This window comes from Centruroides vittatus, unplaced genomic scaffold (genome assembly GCF_030686945.1).
Source record: "Centruroides vittatus isolate TY-2023 unplaced genomic scaffold, ASM3068694v2 contig_2604, whole genome shotgun sequence".
Taxonomy (NCBI): domain Eukaryota; kingdom Metazoa; phylum Arthropoda; class Arachnida; order Scorpiones; family Buthidae; genus Centruroides; species Centruroides vittatus.
In genome coordinates this window covers 469,722-484,897 of record NW_027121655.1, presented here as the reverse complement: position 1 = coordinate 484,897, position 15,176 = coordinate 469,722, and the positions used below count along the sequence as shown (strand labels likewise).

The following is a 15,176-nucleotide window of genomic DNA, read 5'->3' as shown; positions in this document are numbered from 1 at the left end:
GCTTGGCCACTGGTGGGACTAAAGAAAAAAGAACTATTACATGAGAAAAAGTAAATTTTTAATGAAATTTATAATTCACACAGGCTTCTCAGACATACTACTGTTGAGTTTTCCCAAAGTTGAACTTTATTTTTTGTTAACAACTAGCAGAAAGACTTGGCATTGCCCAGGTTAAGAAAAATAAATATATTAAATTTTCAAATGTGAAAAAACTAATGAAATAATGATTAAAAAAAATAAAGTTCATGTATTTAAATTTCAAGTATACTTACCAGTTAATTCATTTACTTTCTTTAAAATTGATTGAATGTCATCATCTGCTTGTTTTATTGCTTTGCTGTACTGCCCAACACCCTACAAAAACAAATTATAGAATTTTAAAAATTTGAATAATTTAAAATCTTTTAATGCTAATTTTTAAAAAAATCAATTATTGCACTTACATAAGTTTTAAGCAGGGCAATGTCTGCTTCATCCAATGCTATTTAAAAACATACATATAACATATAATTATTAAACATACATCAATTTATTATTTTCAAGTATTTAAAATGAAATTATCTATCATAAATTATGTTTAAAATAAATATTTACAAACACAAATAACTTTATTTTAATACTTCAAATTTTAATTAAACATTAAAATAAAATAATTACTTTTAACTAATCTTAAAGGTATAAAAATGTATGATTAAAACAAAATATTTACTAAATATGATTAAAACTGAGTTACTATACAAAACAGTTTTCTTGATTTAGTCTAGTGATCGTGCCAACTGTCAGAAATAGTTATAAAATTATCATTAGCACTCCTAAGCACTCTGTCATATTGCTTGGCTCTCTTCAAACTGACTCAAAATGGATTCATTTTCAATATTTCATTTTAAGAAATAGCCAGTCACAAGATGCCAAGTTAGAAGAGTATGGCATGTGAGGACAAATTTTTCTGTATAGAAAATTTATTTTTAATCATTTAAAAGATTAGGAAATAATAGATATACAGTAATGACCATGGAAATTGCATCACCAATGGTATTTGTGTTCAACAGAAAGTGTTCAACAGATGTGCAAAGTGTTATTTAAACTATAACTGGTATTTGTAATGATAACATATATAATACAGAAAAGAAATCAAGAGGAATAAACCAAAAAAATGCAATTTATTACATATAATGTTACATTGAACTTAAGTGTTATTTTACACCACAGTATAACTCACCACAGTGCTAAAACACTTTACAGAACATTCGTAAATAAAAACTGTAAGAATTACAATTATACACTTATACTCCAGTCTGAAGAATTGTGAGAAGAACAGTTTGTTACACCATAGTCTCACCAACACTATTAATGAGTATTGATGCAAGAACTTGCCATTCAAAGTTATAGGGGAAAAAAAAAGTTCATAGCTTAAGTACGTCTGAAAAACATAACATAAACAGTTATTTCTTGTTGCACGGTAGGCATGGTATCCTAATACTTCATAAAGACACCATGAGCCTTAATAACAGCTTTATAGCATCCCAGCAGAGTGGATAAGTTTCCTAAACTATTCTATATCAAGCACATGATATTACACTACTAATGCACTCTTGCAATTGCTGTTTATTTCCAGGTTTCTTCTCTGCAATTTTTGTTCCCATAATATGCCAGCAGTTCTCGACAGTGTTGGGATCAAGTCTGAAATCCAATCAGCTTACACTTCTGACCACTCTTGTTAAATTTTTTTTTTCTAAATCTAAACACGTGACAGTTTCAGTGAAAATAATGTAGAGAAAATAAACTGTAAAGAAAGAATCACTTATACTTTACTCACCATCTTGGCACAGATACAGAGTTTTCCTGGAAAATGTAGTATTTCATGTCACAAAATCGTTTCTTGATTGTTGGAAATAACTTGATGGATAAGAAGTTTTTTAAGGATGAGATTATCATCAAGTTAGCCAATTAACAATAAATGATTAATTGGGATTGTATAATCATTTAATCATATAATTAATCATTAACTAATTGTTGTCAGGTATTTTTTAAATAGCTTATAAAATTTCAATTTTTTTTTCTTTTTATTTTAGTTTTGCTTAGTATCTACAAATTAAATATATAAATATTTATTTTATTAACAGTTTAAAGTTGTATGAAAATATTGAAAATAAATTACACAAACTATCCTCAATCAGATTGGAACTATTAAAATAACTGGAAATTTAATAGTCAGAGATTCAATTTGTTAGAAAGGAGAAAAAGATTTTGATTGTTTTGTTATTTTTTTCTTTGCCACCATTGGTCAGTAAGAAAGACCACATTCCCTATTGGTTTATTCAGTATACTAGCAGGTGCACAGCACAATTGCATCATTGTAATAAAATGGAATTCCTATGTTTTCACATTCACATAATAAAGAAAATCGAAGTCTCTCTTGCTTAGCATCCTATCACCATTGCATTCTAGTGGGTTTGGTTGCATGATATGCAAGATGCTAAGAAGGATAACTGCATGATTGGTTATATAATCAACTTAAAACTGATGCAACTGACACAGAAATAACAATTATGTTAATCAGCTAAACAGAATTCTTAAATTAAAAATTCTTGAGTTCTATACACTCTTTCTTTCTCTGTTTCCTTTACATCTCTAGCAGTTGCCTCTTACTCTTGGTGACCAATACAACTAACCTAACCATCATCCATATCAAATAGACCATGATATTACTAGAGTTGCCAATGTCCTGTTATAAACCAAGCTATCAAGATTTACAGATCTTGTCCAGTATCCAATTGAGAAGTCAAACCAAATATTGAGCAATTTTATTCAAGTAACTTATTAGAAAATTATCATAGTACCTTGTTTAATGTGATATAATTTTGATTACAGTATTTCTGTCTAAGTTTTATGAAACTGATTCAAGGTATGGTTTTATCTTTGTTAATGGCCAGAGAAGATTTAAGATTTAAGAAATAGCCAGTCACAAAATGCCAAGTTAGAAGAGTATGGCGTGTGAAGACAAATTTTTCTGTATGGAGAATTTATCTAGAATTATCCGTAGAGTGCAGATTATACACAAGTATCCCTCTTCTACTATCAAGTATCCAAGTATACAACATGGTTTTGTTCTAACACAGTTTGAAAATTAAGGATATCCCCATACAATATGACTTCTGGTTTCACTCTAACACAGTTTTGGAAATCCTCCATAAAAAAATTTCACAAATTTTAAGTGTAAACTTCATTATTTGATATTCTTTTTATTCCTGTGTCTCATGGATTTTAGAATATTGAAATTATTGTGCTTTTCATTAGGTTTAATGAAAACTAATAGGACAACTTGTTATCAAATTGGAAAAAATATTCAGTACTGTGCAATTCCAGTTTACACAGTTTTACTACTCTTTTCTTGCAGAAATGAATATATACAGCATTTATCTGCAAGCAATATGCTATTTCTCGACAAAATCAGTCAACCAGTTCACATATTTATTGCTTTGTATAATAAACTTTTTCATCCCATCCTCAGAACTTCATTCCTCTGTTGTAGCAGCCATCCAATAACAGCTTTGCATTCATCATCAGTTGCAAAACAGCAATTGCAGTAACATGTTTCTTCAAACACAAGAAAATATTAAAGTCAGAAGAGGCCAGATTTGGGCTGTATGAAGGATGAATATCTTCCCATTGAAATGCCTGCAGCAAATCCATATTCTAATGTGCTATGCTATATACAAAGTCTGGAGTTGCCATAGACAAGAATAGCCTCTTTCAAACTTACAATAAATTTCAGAAGGTGGAACCTATTGGCTCAAAAATTGACTAAACTTCTTTACAAGACCATTCTAATTTTGTTGTAATTTGGAAATTCTACATTGCTACTCATGCATCATTCTAACAGTTCATGTTGTCAATCTAGATCATTACTAACAACTAATACTTATATTACACTCAAAAGTGCTTTCTTAGCAGTCTTTTTTATCACTCAACATATATCCCATTATTGTGTCCTCACACAAATTTACACTAAAATCTCATTTTAACGAATCACGAAACAACAGATTCTTCCCCAGGTCCTTCCAAATCAATGTAATTTTACCTCATTTTAGCAGATCCATAACTCAAAATAAGATTTCTTTTTCTATCCCCATCTACTACAAACATCAAATTTTTTCAATTTTTAATTAATGTTTGGGTGTTTCTGGGTACTGAATTAAAAAAAAATACACTGGAACAAACAGACAATTAAACACCTTATATACTTTTCCAGCATTAATTTTTTTAATAAAACTAACATTTTTGACTTGATTAATTCGTCAAAAATGTTCCTTCGTCAGTCTTATTTTACATTGTTCTAAAATAACATAATTTTAATACTGTTCCAAACAGAATATATGTTCAAAACTTAATGAAAGCTTATTAATCAATATTAACTGCTGGTAAAGTACATAAGGTGTTTTAAGTGTCTCTGTTTACTTTTCAGTTCCAACTTAGACTATTATCAATGTGGAACAAATATGTACATAATCTTTAGTGTATATTGTTAACTTTGCAGCTGTGCATCCAAGCCTCCTACAGTGCAGTGATTAGTGCCAGGAAGCTACGTGTTATTGTACTCAAATGACAGAATAGCAGCATCAAAACAAAGATGGATGAGATTTTTTAACAAATCCTGAATTCAAGTGAAGTACTAACAAGCATGTACTGTACTGTACTGTACTTTGCCTCTGTGTTATATAGCCAGCAGTTTCCACCAGTTTTGTCGTAAACACATATGGCATAATGTATAATCTTGTAACATGTGTTTCTATAAATGAGAGAGATCTCAAAAGACTGAATAATTTCAAATACAGGTATTTCTTATATGTAGGGGATTAAAAAAATGAAATTTTTTTGTACAACAGATATTTTCCTGGGTGTGAAGAAAATCCATTGTTCCTGATGTAATGGATTCTCTGGATGAATTTTGGAGGCCTGAACAATCTATTAAAACAAGATTCTACCACATTATAAAAATCACTATATGTCCAATAGTCATTGATGATAAACTTACTTTATTGAAATTTTACAAAATAATAAAAGTCTATTTAAAAATGAGTAACTTCAAGAAAACACTTAAAGCACATACTATTTTTTAAAAGTTTATCAATAAAATATATGATTTATGATCCACAAAGTCTATCGGTCTAATTTTAGATAAAATGCAATGATTACAGAATGATTTGACATTTATATACAATTTTTTTCTTTTAATAATTCTTACAATCTTATCAATACTTATACATTTTTTATTTCAATTAAAAAACTTATAATTTTAATCTCCAGTCTTTCTTGTCCAGTAGTACAATTGCTAAAGTATTTTATTACTATATTAAAAACAAAATGTGGCAATTTTTGAGAGTCAATTTTTAATTTGACTGCAGATGTTATAATTTTCCTTGCTAAGGTAAATTTTTTAAAACTTTTAATGCATAATTTGAACAAAAGAAACTTATATTAAAGAATTTTCTTGTAAAGTTAATTTTTGATTAAATTCAAAGTTCTGTTAGTTAATTAACTAGAATGATTATTAGCAGCAAGGATTCCAATAAATAAATGTTTTTATTACTCCTGTGCATTCTCATGCACAAGATCATAAATTAAGTTATAACATACATTATGCTATTGTTAATACTAATATAACAAAATTTAAATGAAATGCAATTAAATAAATGTTAATATAATAGTAATTCATTGCGATTATCACAGTTTTATTAATGTTTTTCCTTAGTATATGTTAATTTGAGCAAGTCAAAAAAGCTGTTTTTATTAGAGATTCTAGTTGTTAATTTCAGAGTATCCACAACATTTTTTAGATCAAAAATATGAAATACAGGTAGGCCTCCCACAACGCGGTAGATACGTTCCTTGAAAATACTTTGTTGTGGGAAATCGCGTTATAGGAGACACCAACTTAATACAAAAACTGGGATTCGGTTCTAAAAAGAGAAAAACTGCCTTTTATGGTGTAACATTTTCATCATTTTTTAAATTTATGTACATAAAAACATTTCATAAAAAGCTTAAATAAAATTCATCATCATATAAAAACTAAAAAGATTATGATTTCAAGTCAAAATCAAAAAGTAACATAATGTTATACTCACAAATTCAGTCCTCATCGTCACTTATTATAGTTGTACGAGAATGTTTGACTGGCCTTATTTCAAGATCTGAGCTTGTTTCATCATCAAATTCCACTGCACTTCCAGTAGGTTTAGGTTTTAAAAAAGCTGTCATTAGAGATTGTTTGCTCTTGCTTTGCAAATCTTTATAAATTTCTTGATAGGCAGAAAAGCAATTTTGAAGATTTCTTTTAAATATTTCCGCTCTCTCCAGCAGAGGATCATTCTCTAAAAAGTAAGATTCCATCTGTTTTGCCATGTCCAAACATTTTTCTATACCTTTCAGAGTGAAGTTTTTGGTTTCTTCATTGAAAAAATCTTCAGAATTTTAGAGTCAATTGGTGCATTTCTTTTAGGGACAAGCCGATAATTTCTACACAATGAAGTTTGAAATTGAAAATTGTTTCCAAACTTCACTGACTGTAATATCTGTAGAATCTATTTTTTCCAAAATTAATTCAAACAATTTACAGATATAGTATGATTTAAAAGTCGCTATGATTCCTTGATCCAAGGATTGCAATAGCGAAGTGGTGTTGCGTGGTAAAAATGCAATCTCAACATTGGAATGATTTAAATCAATTGGATGCGAGGGCACATTATCTAAGATTAGTAGGACTTTGAATGCTAAGTTCTTTTTTAAATAATTTTCTACATCTGGAACAAAACAATTATGGAACCAATCCTTAAATAAATGGCCAGTCATCCATGCCTTTTTGTTGGCTCTCCAATACACAAGAAGGTCGTTTTTGTTGCACTGCTTCATCGAGCGTGGATTTAGTGCTCGATGAATGAGCATTGGCTTGGTAATAAAATCACCAGACGCATTACAACATAGAAGTAGAGTTATGCAATCTTCGGAAATTTTAAAGCCAGGAGCGGTTTTTCATTTTTTGAGATATAGGTCCCTGTTAGGCATTTTTTTCCATGATAATCCTGTTTCATCAGCATTAAACACTTGGTCAGCCAAATAACCCTTTGTTTGAATAATATCTGCTAGTTCTGCTGGATATTTTTTTGCTGCATCCTCATCCACAGAGGCCTTTTCCCCTTGTATGTGTAAGTTGTGCAACGAATGGCGTTTTTTGAATTTTTCAAACCAGCCATTGCTAGCCACGAATTTAACACCGGTTTCATCAGCTGACTGTCCCATTTGTTTTAAATAATCAAATATTTTTAAGGCTTTGTGTTTAAGTGCACTTTTATTAAAAGGCAACTGTTTCTTGTTCATATCTTCTATCCATAATATTAGTGCTTGTTCCATTTTTTCCATTATAGGTGCTCTCGGATGAGAAACATTTTTTGCAAGAATAGATGATCTGGATGTGACCGAATTCCTAATCTTTTCTTCCGATTGCTTAATCGACCGAATAGTTGACTCATTTAAATTAAAATGCCTACCAATATCAGCTATCCGCTCTTGATTTTTAATTTGATCCAAAATTTCTATCTTTATTTGAAGAGATATAAATTTCCTTTTTAACGACGGTCTTTTCTTTTCATTCTGCATTGTTATGGCTAACATTTTTTTCAATCGGTTTTGTGGACAGTAAAAATTGCAAAAAATAACCTCCCTTCACTACGTTGTTAAAAATATACACCCAGTAGAAGTTTATACTGTATTTTGGACCATTTTTGCAGTCCCCACCTATTGAAAGAGTATAAATAATCAAAAATTTAGTGATATATTTGAGTGTTTACGGTAAATGATGCACATCTGTCTAAAAACCAATCTTCCCCTGAAACTTCCATGGGAATAACATGCCAACGTCGACAAACAGCTGTTCTCAAGGACATTTAGCTCTGTACACCGAAATGCAGAGCATGTCATGTGATCTGTTGCAATTTTTCTGTTATGTGAAAGATAATTTGTTTCTAAATACCCCAAACCGCGTTGTAAAAGTACCACGTTGTAAGAAAATTTCCGCATTTTTACAACTGCGTTGGAGCAAAAACACGTTGTAAAGGTACTGCGTTGTAGGAGGCCTACCTGTATATCCAATTTTTTTATACACTAAAAATAATTTTATATTCGCCAAATGTACAAAATAACAATTTTTGTGCTACTTTCAATTGTATAATTGCACAATACTTGCATTTTTATATTCAAAAAAATTTTTCTTCTTCCCTCTTTCACAATCAGCATATTTCAATTAAAACAACTTAATAAAACCATAATAAACCATAGCAAAATAACTTGTAAAATTCAAGATAACAACAGAAACCTAAGTACAACATTCATCAGTGTAATACAATCATCAAAAACCAATTTCATTATCAATTTCAATCCAAATGTCTATTCATTTCAAACTAAAACTTACTATTCGCATCCTTTTATTTTATTTTATTAAAGGAACCCAACAAAATTTTTTTGTATCATTTTTTTAATTAGATTTTAATTGATTTTAACAAAATTGAATTGAAAAAGGTTACTATTTTATTTTAAAAAAACAATATTCAGCTTTTAAAAGAATGAATTGTATTTTCTATTTACTTAACCATTCATTAGTGTAATAATGCCTTTATGTTGATGCTTTTCTATTAAGTTGGAAGATTGAACCTTAATCAGTATAAAATTTATTGTGCAGCATAACCAAAAATGGAAATTTGATTGTATTTTTTGGGAACAACAATTGAATCAATTGAGATGCAAATTTCAAGTTTTCAGTTGATTATACATTTGACCCTGATAATATTAAGTAGATATAATAGCAAGGTTGCAGCTGAAGTTTTCAATGCAAAAACAAGAATGTCAGACATTTGGTGCTGTAAAGCCTAGAAGTTTGACAGTGGTGTTTGGTAGGTCGGCGCCAAACATCCAACGTTCACATTTTCGCGTTGAAAACTTTGGCTGCAACCTCGCTATTAAGAAATGTAGAACATATTACAACAAATATTTACCATTAGTGGTGCATTATGGCCAGCGCCGGATAAAGGGGCGGGCAAGCCGGGCGAGTGCCCGGGGCGCCGATATAAAAATAAAATATTTTTTTACATTTATTATTTTTTTAGATTTTATAAATTAAAATTGATCATTTTTCATGAGACATTGACTTTTTTAGCAAGCAATAAATTGTTTTTTCTTTAATAATACCAAATAAAGGTCACAACGCTCATTATTTTATTATTGTCAACAGATATAAATAATATTACAATTATTCAAAGAAAACTATTTGTAAAGTCAGAATTCATAATAACTCAAAAAAAAATTAATAGACAAAAACAAAAATTTACTAATTAAAATAATGAAACCTAAGAATTTTTATGGCTTTTATCACACAACATTGATGCGGACAAATGCTTTTTAATCTCTAAAAAGTTTATTTTTATTTATTTTGAAAGGATAATTTGTAATCAGTATCACGTATCACAACAATCTACTCAAAAAATGGACGAGATCAAATTTATAAATTAGAAATATCAACAAAATTATGAATAGTCAAAGTGATACTGGCGCCTGTCATACACCTTAATGGTTAAATAACTTTGTCTTTCTGTAAACTTTGCATTAACAACACCTGCTGTGCTTTAAATAAATAAATTTTTTACACAGTTCTTTATTGTGTAATTTTGATTTTTTGCCTTTTTTTACTTTTTTTTAATTTGCAGTAAATTTGTATATTCTTGTATGAAAGGGCGCCAAATTTTGTTTTGCCCGGGGCGCTCCAAACCCTAGAACCGGCCCTGATTATGGCTTCATGGGGCCTAGTGAAGTTCGATTTATTAGCCCCTGTACAGTATTGACTTCAGAGACTTATAGGGAATTTTTTTGAAGGAATATTTTCTTATGAAATATTGGTTGGTTTGAGGCCCCTATTGATGGGGACTCCGAGCAATTGACAGTTTTACCCATAGCATAACATTGAACTGTTTACTACCGCTTGAACAGCTGGATGACAGAGATGGTTAAGACATCAGTCCATCTTTCTAGGGACTCGGATCAAATTTGTGTGGTCAAAATATCCCAGGTATTTTTCAGGATTGATCATGTCAGGTCCAATCCCTCACTATTTGGCTGCCCTCATTGTGGGCCTGGCAAACCCATGATAGGTATGATTAAGAGACCCTCTTATTTCCCACAAGACAGTCAAAAAATAAAACAAATCAATATCTACTTTTACTTGAATTATATATATATATATATATATATAATTATATATAATTATATATAATATAATATATATATATATATATATATATATATATATATATTAATTACAATATAAAGTTAAGCATTTCAGGAGATTTTAATTAAATTTTGTTGATGGTGTGAATTTGTAAAGCAATTGAATTTAAATTTAAAGGTATTATTGCTTAATTTTAAATCATTTCCATGTTTAGTTTGTTGGTGTATACCATTTATGGGTATTATGCCTAATTAATTAAACCCTGAAATCACCTTTAATATTCTCTTCTTTTTCTTCGTCTTTGTCTTCTTTTTTAGTTTTTCTCATATCTTTACCCAAATAATCAGACATTTTCAAATTATTTGGAACAATACGTAAAACTACAGAATGACAAAACAAATTTAGTCTAACCAAAGTTAACACAGGCGTCACTTATTCTTATCGGCGCTGCGGTAGTTCGGATGCAATCACAACTGGCAACACTTTATTTACCAAAAAATCTTTTATAATTTATTACAAATAACGTGTTATTTTTAAATATTTTGTTTTCATTTTTTTTTTGTTTTTGCTTTAATAACTTTTATTTTGTAGAATCGAACTAATTAATAAAATTATTTTTAAAAACACTTATGTCTATAGCAAGTAAATTTGCCATAGACATAAGTATAAATATATATTTTTTTAGTTAAGTTATATAAGTAAAGCTCAGTTCAAATTCTTGTGTGGCCCACCAGTGATCGAGCGGTTCCGCCTCGCCAGGACGAGCCAACGTGGCGTTTTCCTTGTTTTCTCCGCGTTTCTAACGCCTAAATGAGGGCTAGCTACCCCTTTTTTTTAAAATTCTTTTCGCCCTGTGGGCACTAAGAGGGTTTCTTTTAGCAAGCCCATTACGGGTTCGGCCAGGCCCACAATAGGGCGGCCAGATGGTGAAGGACGGAGGCCGATATATCCGGTCGGATCACTCCCCGAAAAATTCCTGGAAATTTTCGATCCCCGGGAATTTTTCGGATGAACCCGGGATGAATTCGGAAACCCGGGAATTTTTCGGAACCCTGGATCGAATCCGTCCGGATCTCCAGAGCGGTAGGCCATCCGGACATCGGTAAAAGACATCCCGAAAGGCATTTCATTTGGCTCTTCGGAGAATGAGTGACTTTGCAATAACTTCCATATTAATCTCAATACAAAAAATAGGAAATAAGTTCTTGCTTAGAGCAGACTGACGTCAAATTGATAACATTGTGATGTACGCTAGCCACTTTACGCAAGAACTTAAATCTAGCTTAACCTTTCAATAAAATTATGCATTACGTGTCTGTAGAAAGTACGTGTATATTGTATTAAGATAGGAAGTTAAGAATAGGTAACTTTATAAATTTATGAAACATACAAAATAATTTTCTTAAATAATTTAAATATATGCCAGATATTCTATTTTCCTTTACTTTTTCATTCTACCTTGCGTGGACACTAAAACCCGGTTTCCATCTTCGGTTCAATGTGTACTTGCCATGTAAGTACACTTTTGACACAGACGAAATTTTCTCTAAATCCCGTTCTCTAAATTAAACTTCGTTGCTAAGAGGCGGATCGTTTTTCCTTGAACGCAATTTCGGAGAAATTGCGTTCAACTCGAATAACATTTACTGCTGTTACTCTATGCTTTTTAGACGTCGATTAATCACGATTGTGACTTTTGCCGACCGCAGGGGCAACAAACGAATAGCCACTGACAGTATATACGTACTGTACAGTACATCAGTCTCTCTCTGTCACATACATTGACAAATAATAACAAAAATTTCATGTGTCGCTCCGCACAGTGTCGGATTACTGGATGTGTCGGCTGGTGAGTGACGGATTATAGACGGTCTACTTTATTAATTAAGTTAATAACGAACTTAGTATACAAGACGTGTTAAAATGTTATTAATTTATAATGTGTGAGTCGGATGGCCGAGCGGTCTCTGTAGAACTCTGGGAACCTGGGGAACTCGAAATCCAATCTGAACGAGGTTGAAAAATCCCTAGGAATTCGTTGGAGAGTGATCCTGCCAGATATATCGGCCGCCGTCCTTCATCATCCGATTACCCCATTGTGGGTCTGGCCGAACACATAATGGGCTTGCTATAAGAGGCCCTCTTAGTTCCTATAGAGAGAAAAAAGCAAAAAAAAAAAAAAATTATATATATGAATAAAATAATACTGTATTACAATGTACTATACAGTACATTGAGTAATTTATACTCATTGATCTAACTTTTTAGCATTCTGTATTCGCGAATAAAAAAAGGTTTTAAACTTATAAGACTTTAAACTTTTTCTGTTAAATCCAGGGTCTATTATACTGTACATAATCAATTTATAAAAATTACTTACTAGATGATTATTTCATTTTTAAGAAATACTGCGTATATTACTACTTATAATTTATTTGTTAGTTAATAACTACTTCGCATAGTATATACCTGTATATAATTAAATTACTTTGCATTTCTTTGTGAACCCGGCCGAACTCAAGACGGTGATGATTAAAAAATCTAGCAACAAGTTTCTTAACTTTCCGGCAATATTTAAAATTTCGTGTTTGGAGTTATCTGTTATGATATTTTATTTATAAACCTTTTATATTTTTAATTATTACACCCCCACACACTCTAACATCCATACTTACAGAAAAAAATCCTCTAATTATCGAGGTGCAATTTGAAAAATTATAGACCTATAAATGCCCATTCTCGTCTGTCCGTACGTCTGTCTTTCCTTTAATCAAGTTTAATGCATCATTTCCTTAACTACATCATTTCTATTCTAATTGTAAATGAAGACAATAGAAAAAACAGGCGTATGATAAAGTGAAACAAGCTAGAAAAGTAATTGTAGATACATATGGATATACAATATATCCTCTTAAACTGTCCATGAAAATTTCTGTCTTCGATCCTCATTTGAACATGGAGCTGCATGGCGGGCTGATCATTTTCATAATCTTAATTCTCTCTTAATCTTAATCATACTCATTAAATGGTAAGAGATGGGGCTTAACCTCACCGCTCAGTCTCCGCCATTGTGTCTTTGCTAAATCCATAATGGGCTTGCTAAAAAAAGGGGGGGCTTTTTTAGTATCCACAAGACAGAAAGAGTTTTAAAAAATGAAAATTGATTATATACAGGAAACTTTCTGATGTGATACGCTACATTAAAATTAATGCTTCTAGATTATTATTTTTAAGTAAAGTGTAGGTCTCATCATCATTAATCATGTATTCTTTAGACTGAAGTTTCTCACAAGTTCAAACATTCAAATAAATTAAAATTGAAACTAAATCATCAGTTAAGTAAAAGAAAGAATTTAGAAGTTTTTCTTAATATTTATGTAGTATGCTATATATATTTTTCAAGAATACGGAGTATAACAGGATGTTTTTATTTTGATACGAAATCAGCACGGAAAAACATCACAAATATCTTAAAATGTTTAAATATCTATGATTTATAGTACTGATATTCTCGGAAATACAACCAGATGTGTATATTTTGATAAGGAACCAAATATGACTCTGTTAATCAAAATATAACAACCTAATTATATACAAATTTTTACAATCTTAGAACACTTCTCTGTTGCATATAATCAGTTGTGTTTTAGTATAGTGATAACACTAAATATCGTATAATTTTGAAAATAATATATCGAGATTATCCTCTATCCAGCTTTAACGTTTCAAAATACTGTATTATAACTTTTGTATACTTGATATCGTATTTCGTATACTTTTAACGTAATCCAATTCACTTTATTAGTATCGGCCGGAGTCTGAAGCGGTTATGGGGGATCCGGGATCGAATCCAGATACACAACCTCGGGAATTTTTCAGAGTGTACTTTTTTGGTGATTTTAGGCCTTTTTCCGCTCAGAGAGTACTAAAAGGCCATAAATTTTAGAGTGGACTGTCAGGGTATGTCGGGCTTCCTCATTTTCGGCCTGGCCGTATTCTGATTAAAAGGCCCTCTTACTACCCACAAGGATGAAAGAATAGGAGGGAAAAAAGAATATTTTCATTTAATACGTTGAGATTAGATACGAAAATAAAATTTATAAGTTATTTTTAGAAGTTTCTTATTCGTGTAAAATTAAATTTTCTCTCATGAAAGTAGATTAAAGGCAAAACTGTCAACAACTTGGACTCGAAAATTAAAGTTTTATTTATTTATTTCTTGAAATTTATTATTTTGAAATTCTTCCTTGTTGACTTATCTTTTAATTATTATTATTATTATTCATTTAAAAAAATAAAAAAGAAAAACGCTTATAATGTACAGTACAAGGATCTCATACTGTATATAGAACCTTGTATTAATACTTCATCTTAAATAAAAGTTATGTATTTTAAAACAATTTGATTAAATAGATTAAATATTAAAAATCTATTTTATTTATATCTTTATTAAATAAAACTAATTTTGTAACCTTGACATAATAACGATTTTATTAAAATAATTACCACATTAAAATTTTCATTTAAATTTTAAAATAAAATTGAATTTAAAATGTTTATCGTTTCCATTTTATTCAATAAACTTCATTTTAAAAAAAAAATAATAAATAACTCCTACTTCATTATTATATAACAATTTTCCCTCCCCCGTTTATTAATTTTCTAAACCACGTGCTGCCATTTTAAAAACGATCACGTGACTCTATAGTATTTTACGTCATAAACGTCGTCATGGCAACGAAATAAAATAGATACATAACTCAACGGAGAACATTGACACAAAAACTACGTAATTTTAAATTAAAAATTGTATATAATTAATATTTCCCTATAAAATATTAATAATGATTTTATATTTAAGTTAAAATAATATATTAATCAGTTGATTAATTGATGACGTCAT

General features: G+C 30.2%; 1 protein-coding gene across 1 annotated transcript in view; it reads right to left on the bottom strand.

The window, feature by feature from the left end:
* Window positions 1-10,725, bottom strand: part of Rpt1 (26S proteasome regulatory subunit Rpt1) — a 32,604-nt gene extending 21,879 nt beyond the window's left edge. The window contains exons 1-3 of the mRNA XM_067266037.1: window positions 10,546-10,725; window positions 444-481; window positions 273-354 (exon numbers count right to left, since the gene is read on the bottom strand). Coding sequence (XP_067122138.1) covers window positions 273-354; window positions 444-481; window positions 10,546-10,624 — 199 coding nt within the window. The 5' untranslated portion in view covers window positions 10,625-10,725. The remainder of the gene's footprint in view (window positions 1-272; window positions 355-443; window positions 482-10,545) is intronic.
* Between the last annotated feature and the right edge of the window lie 4,451 nt (window positions 10,726-15,176).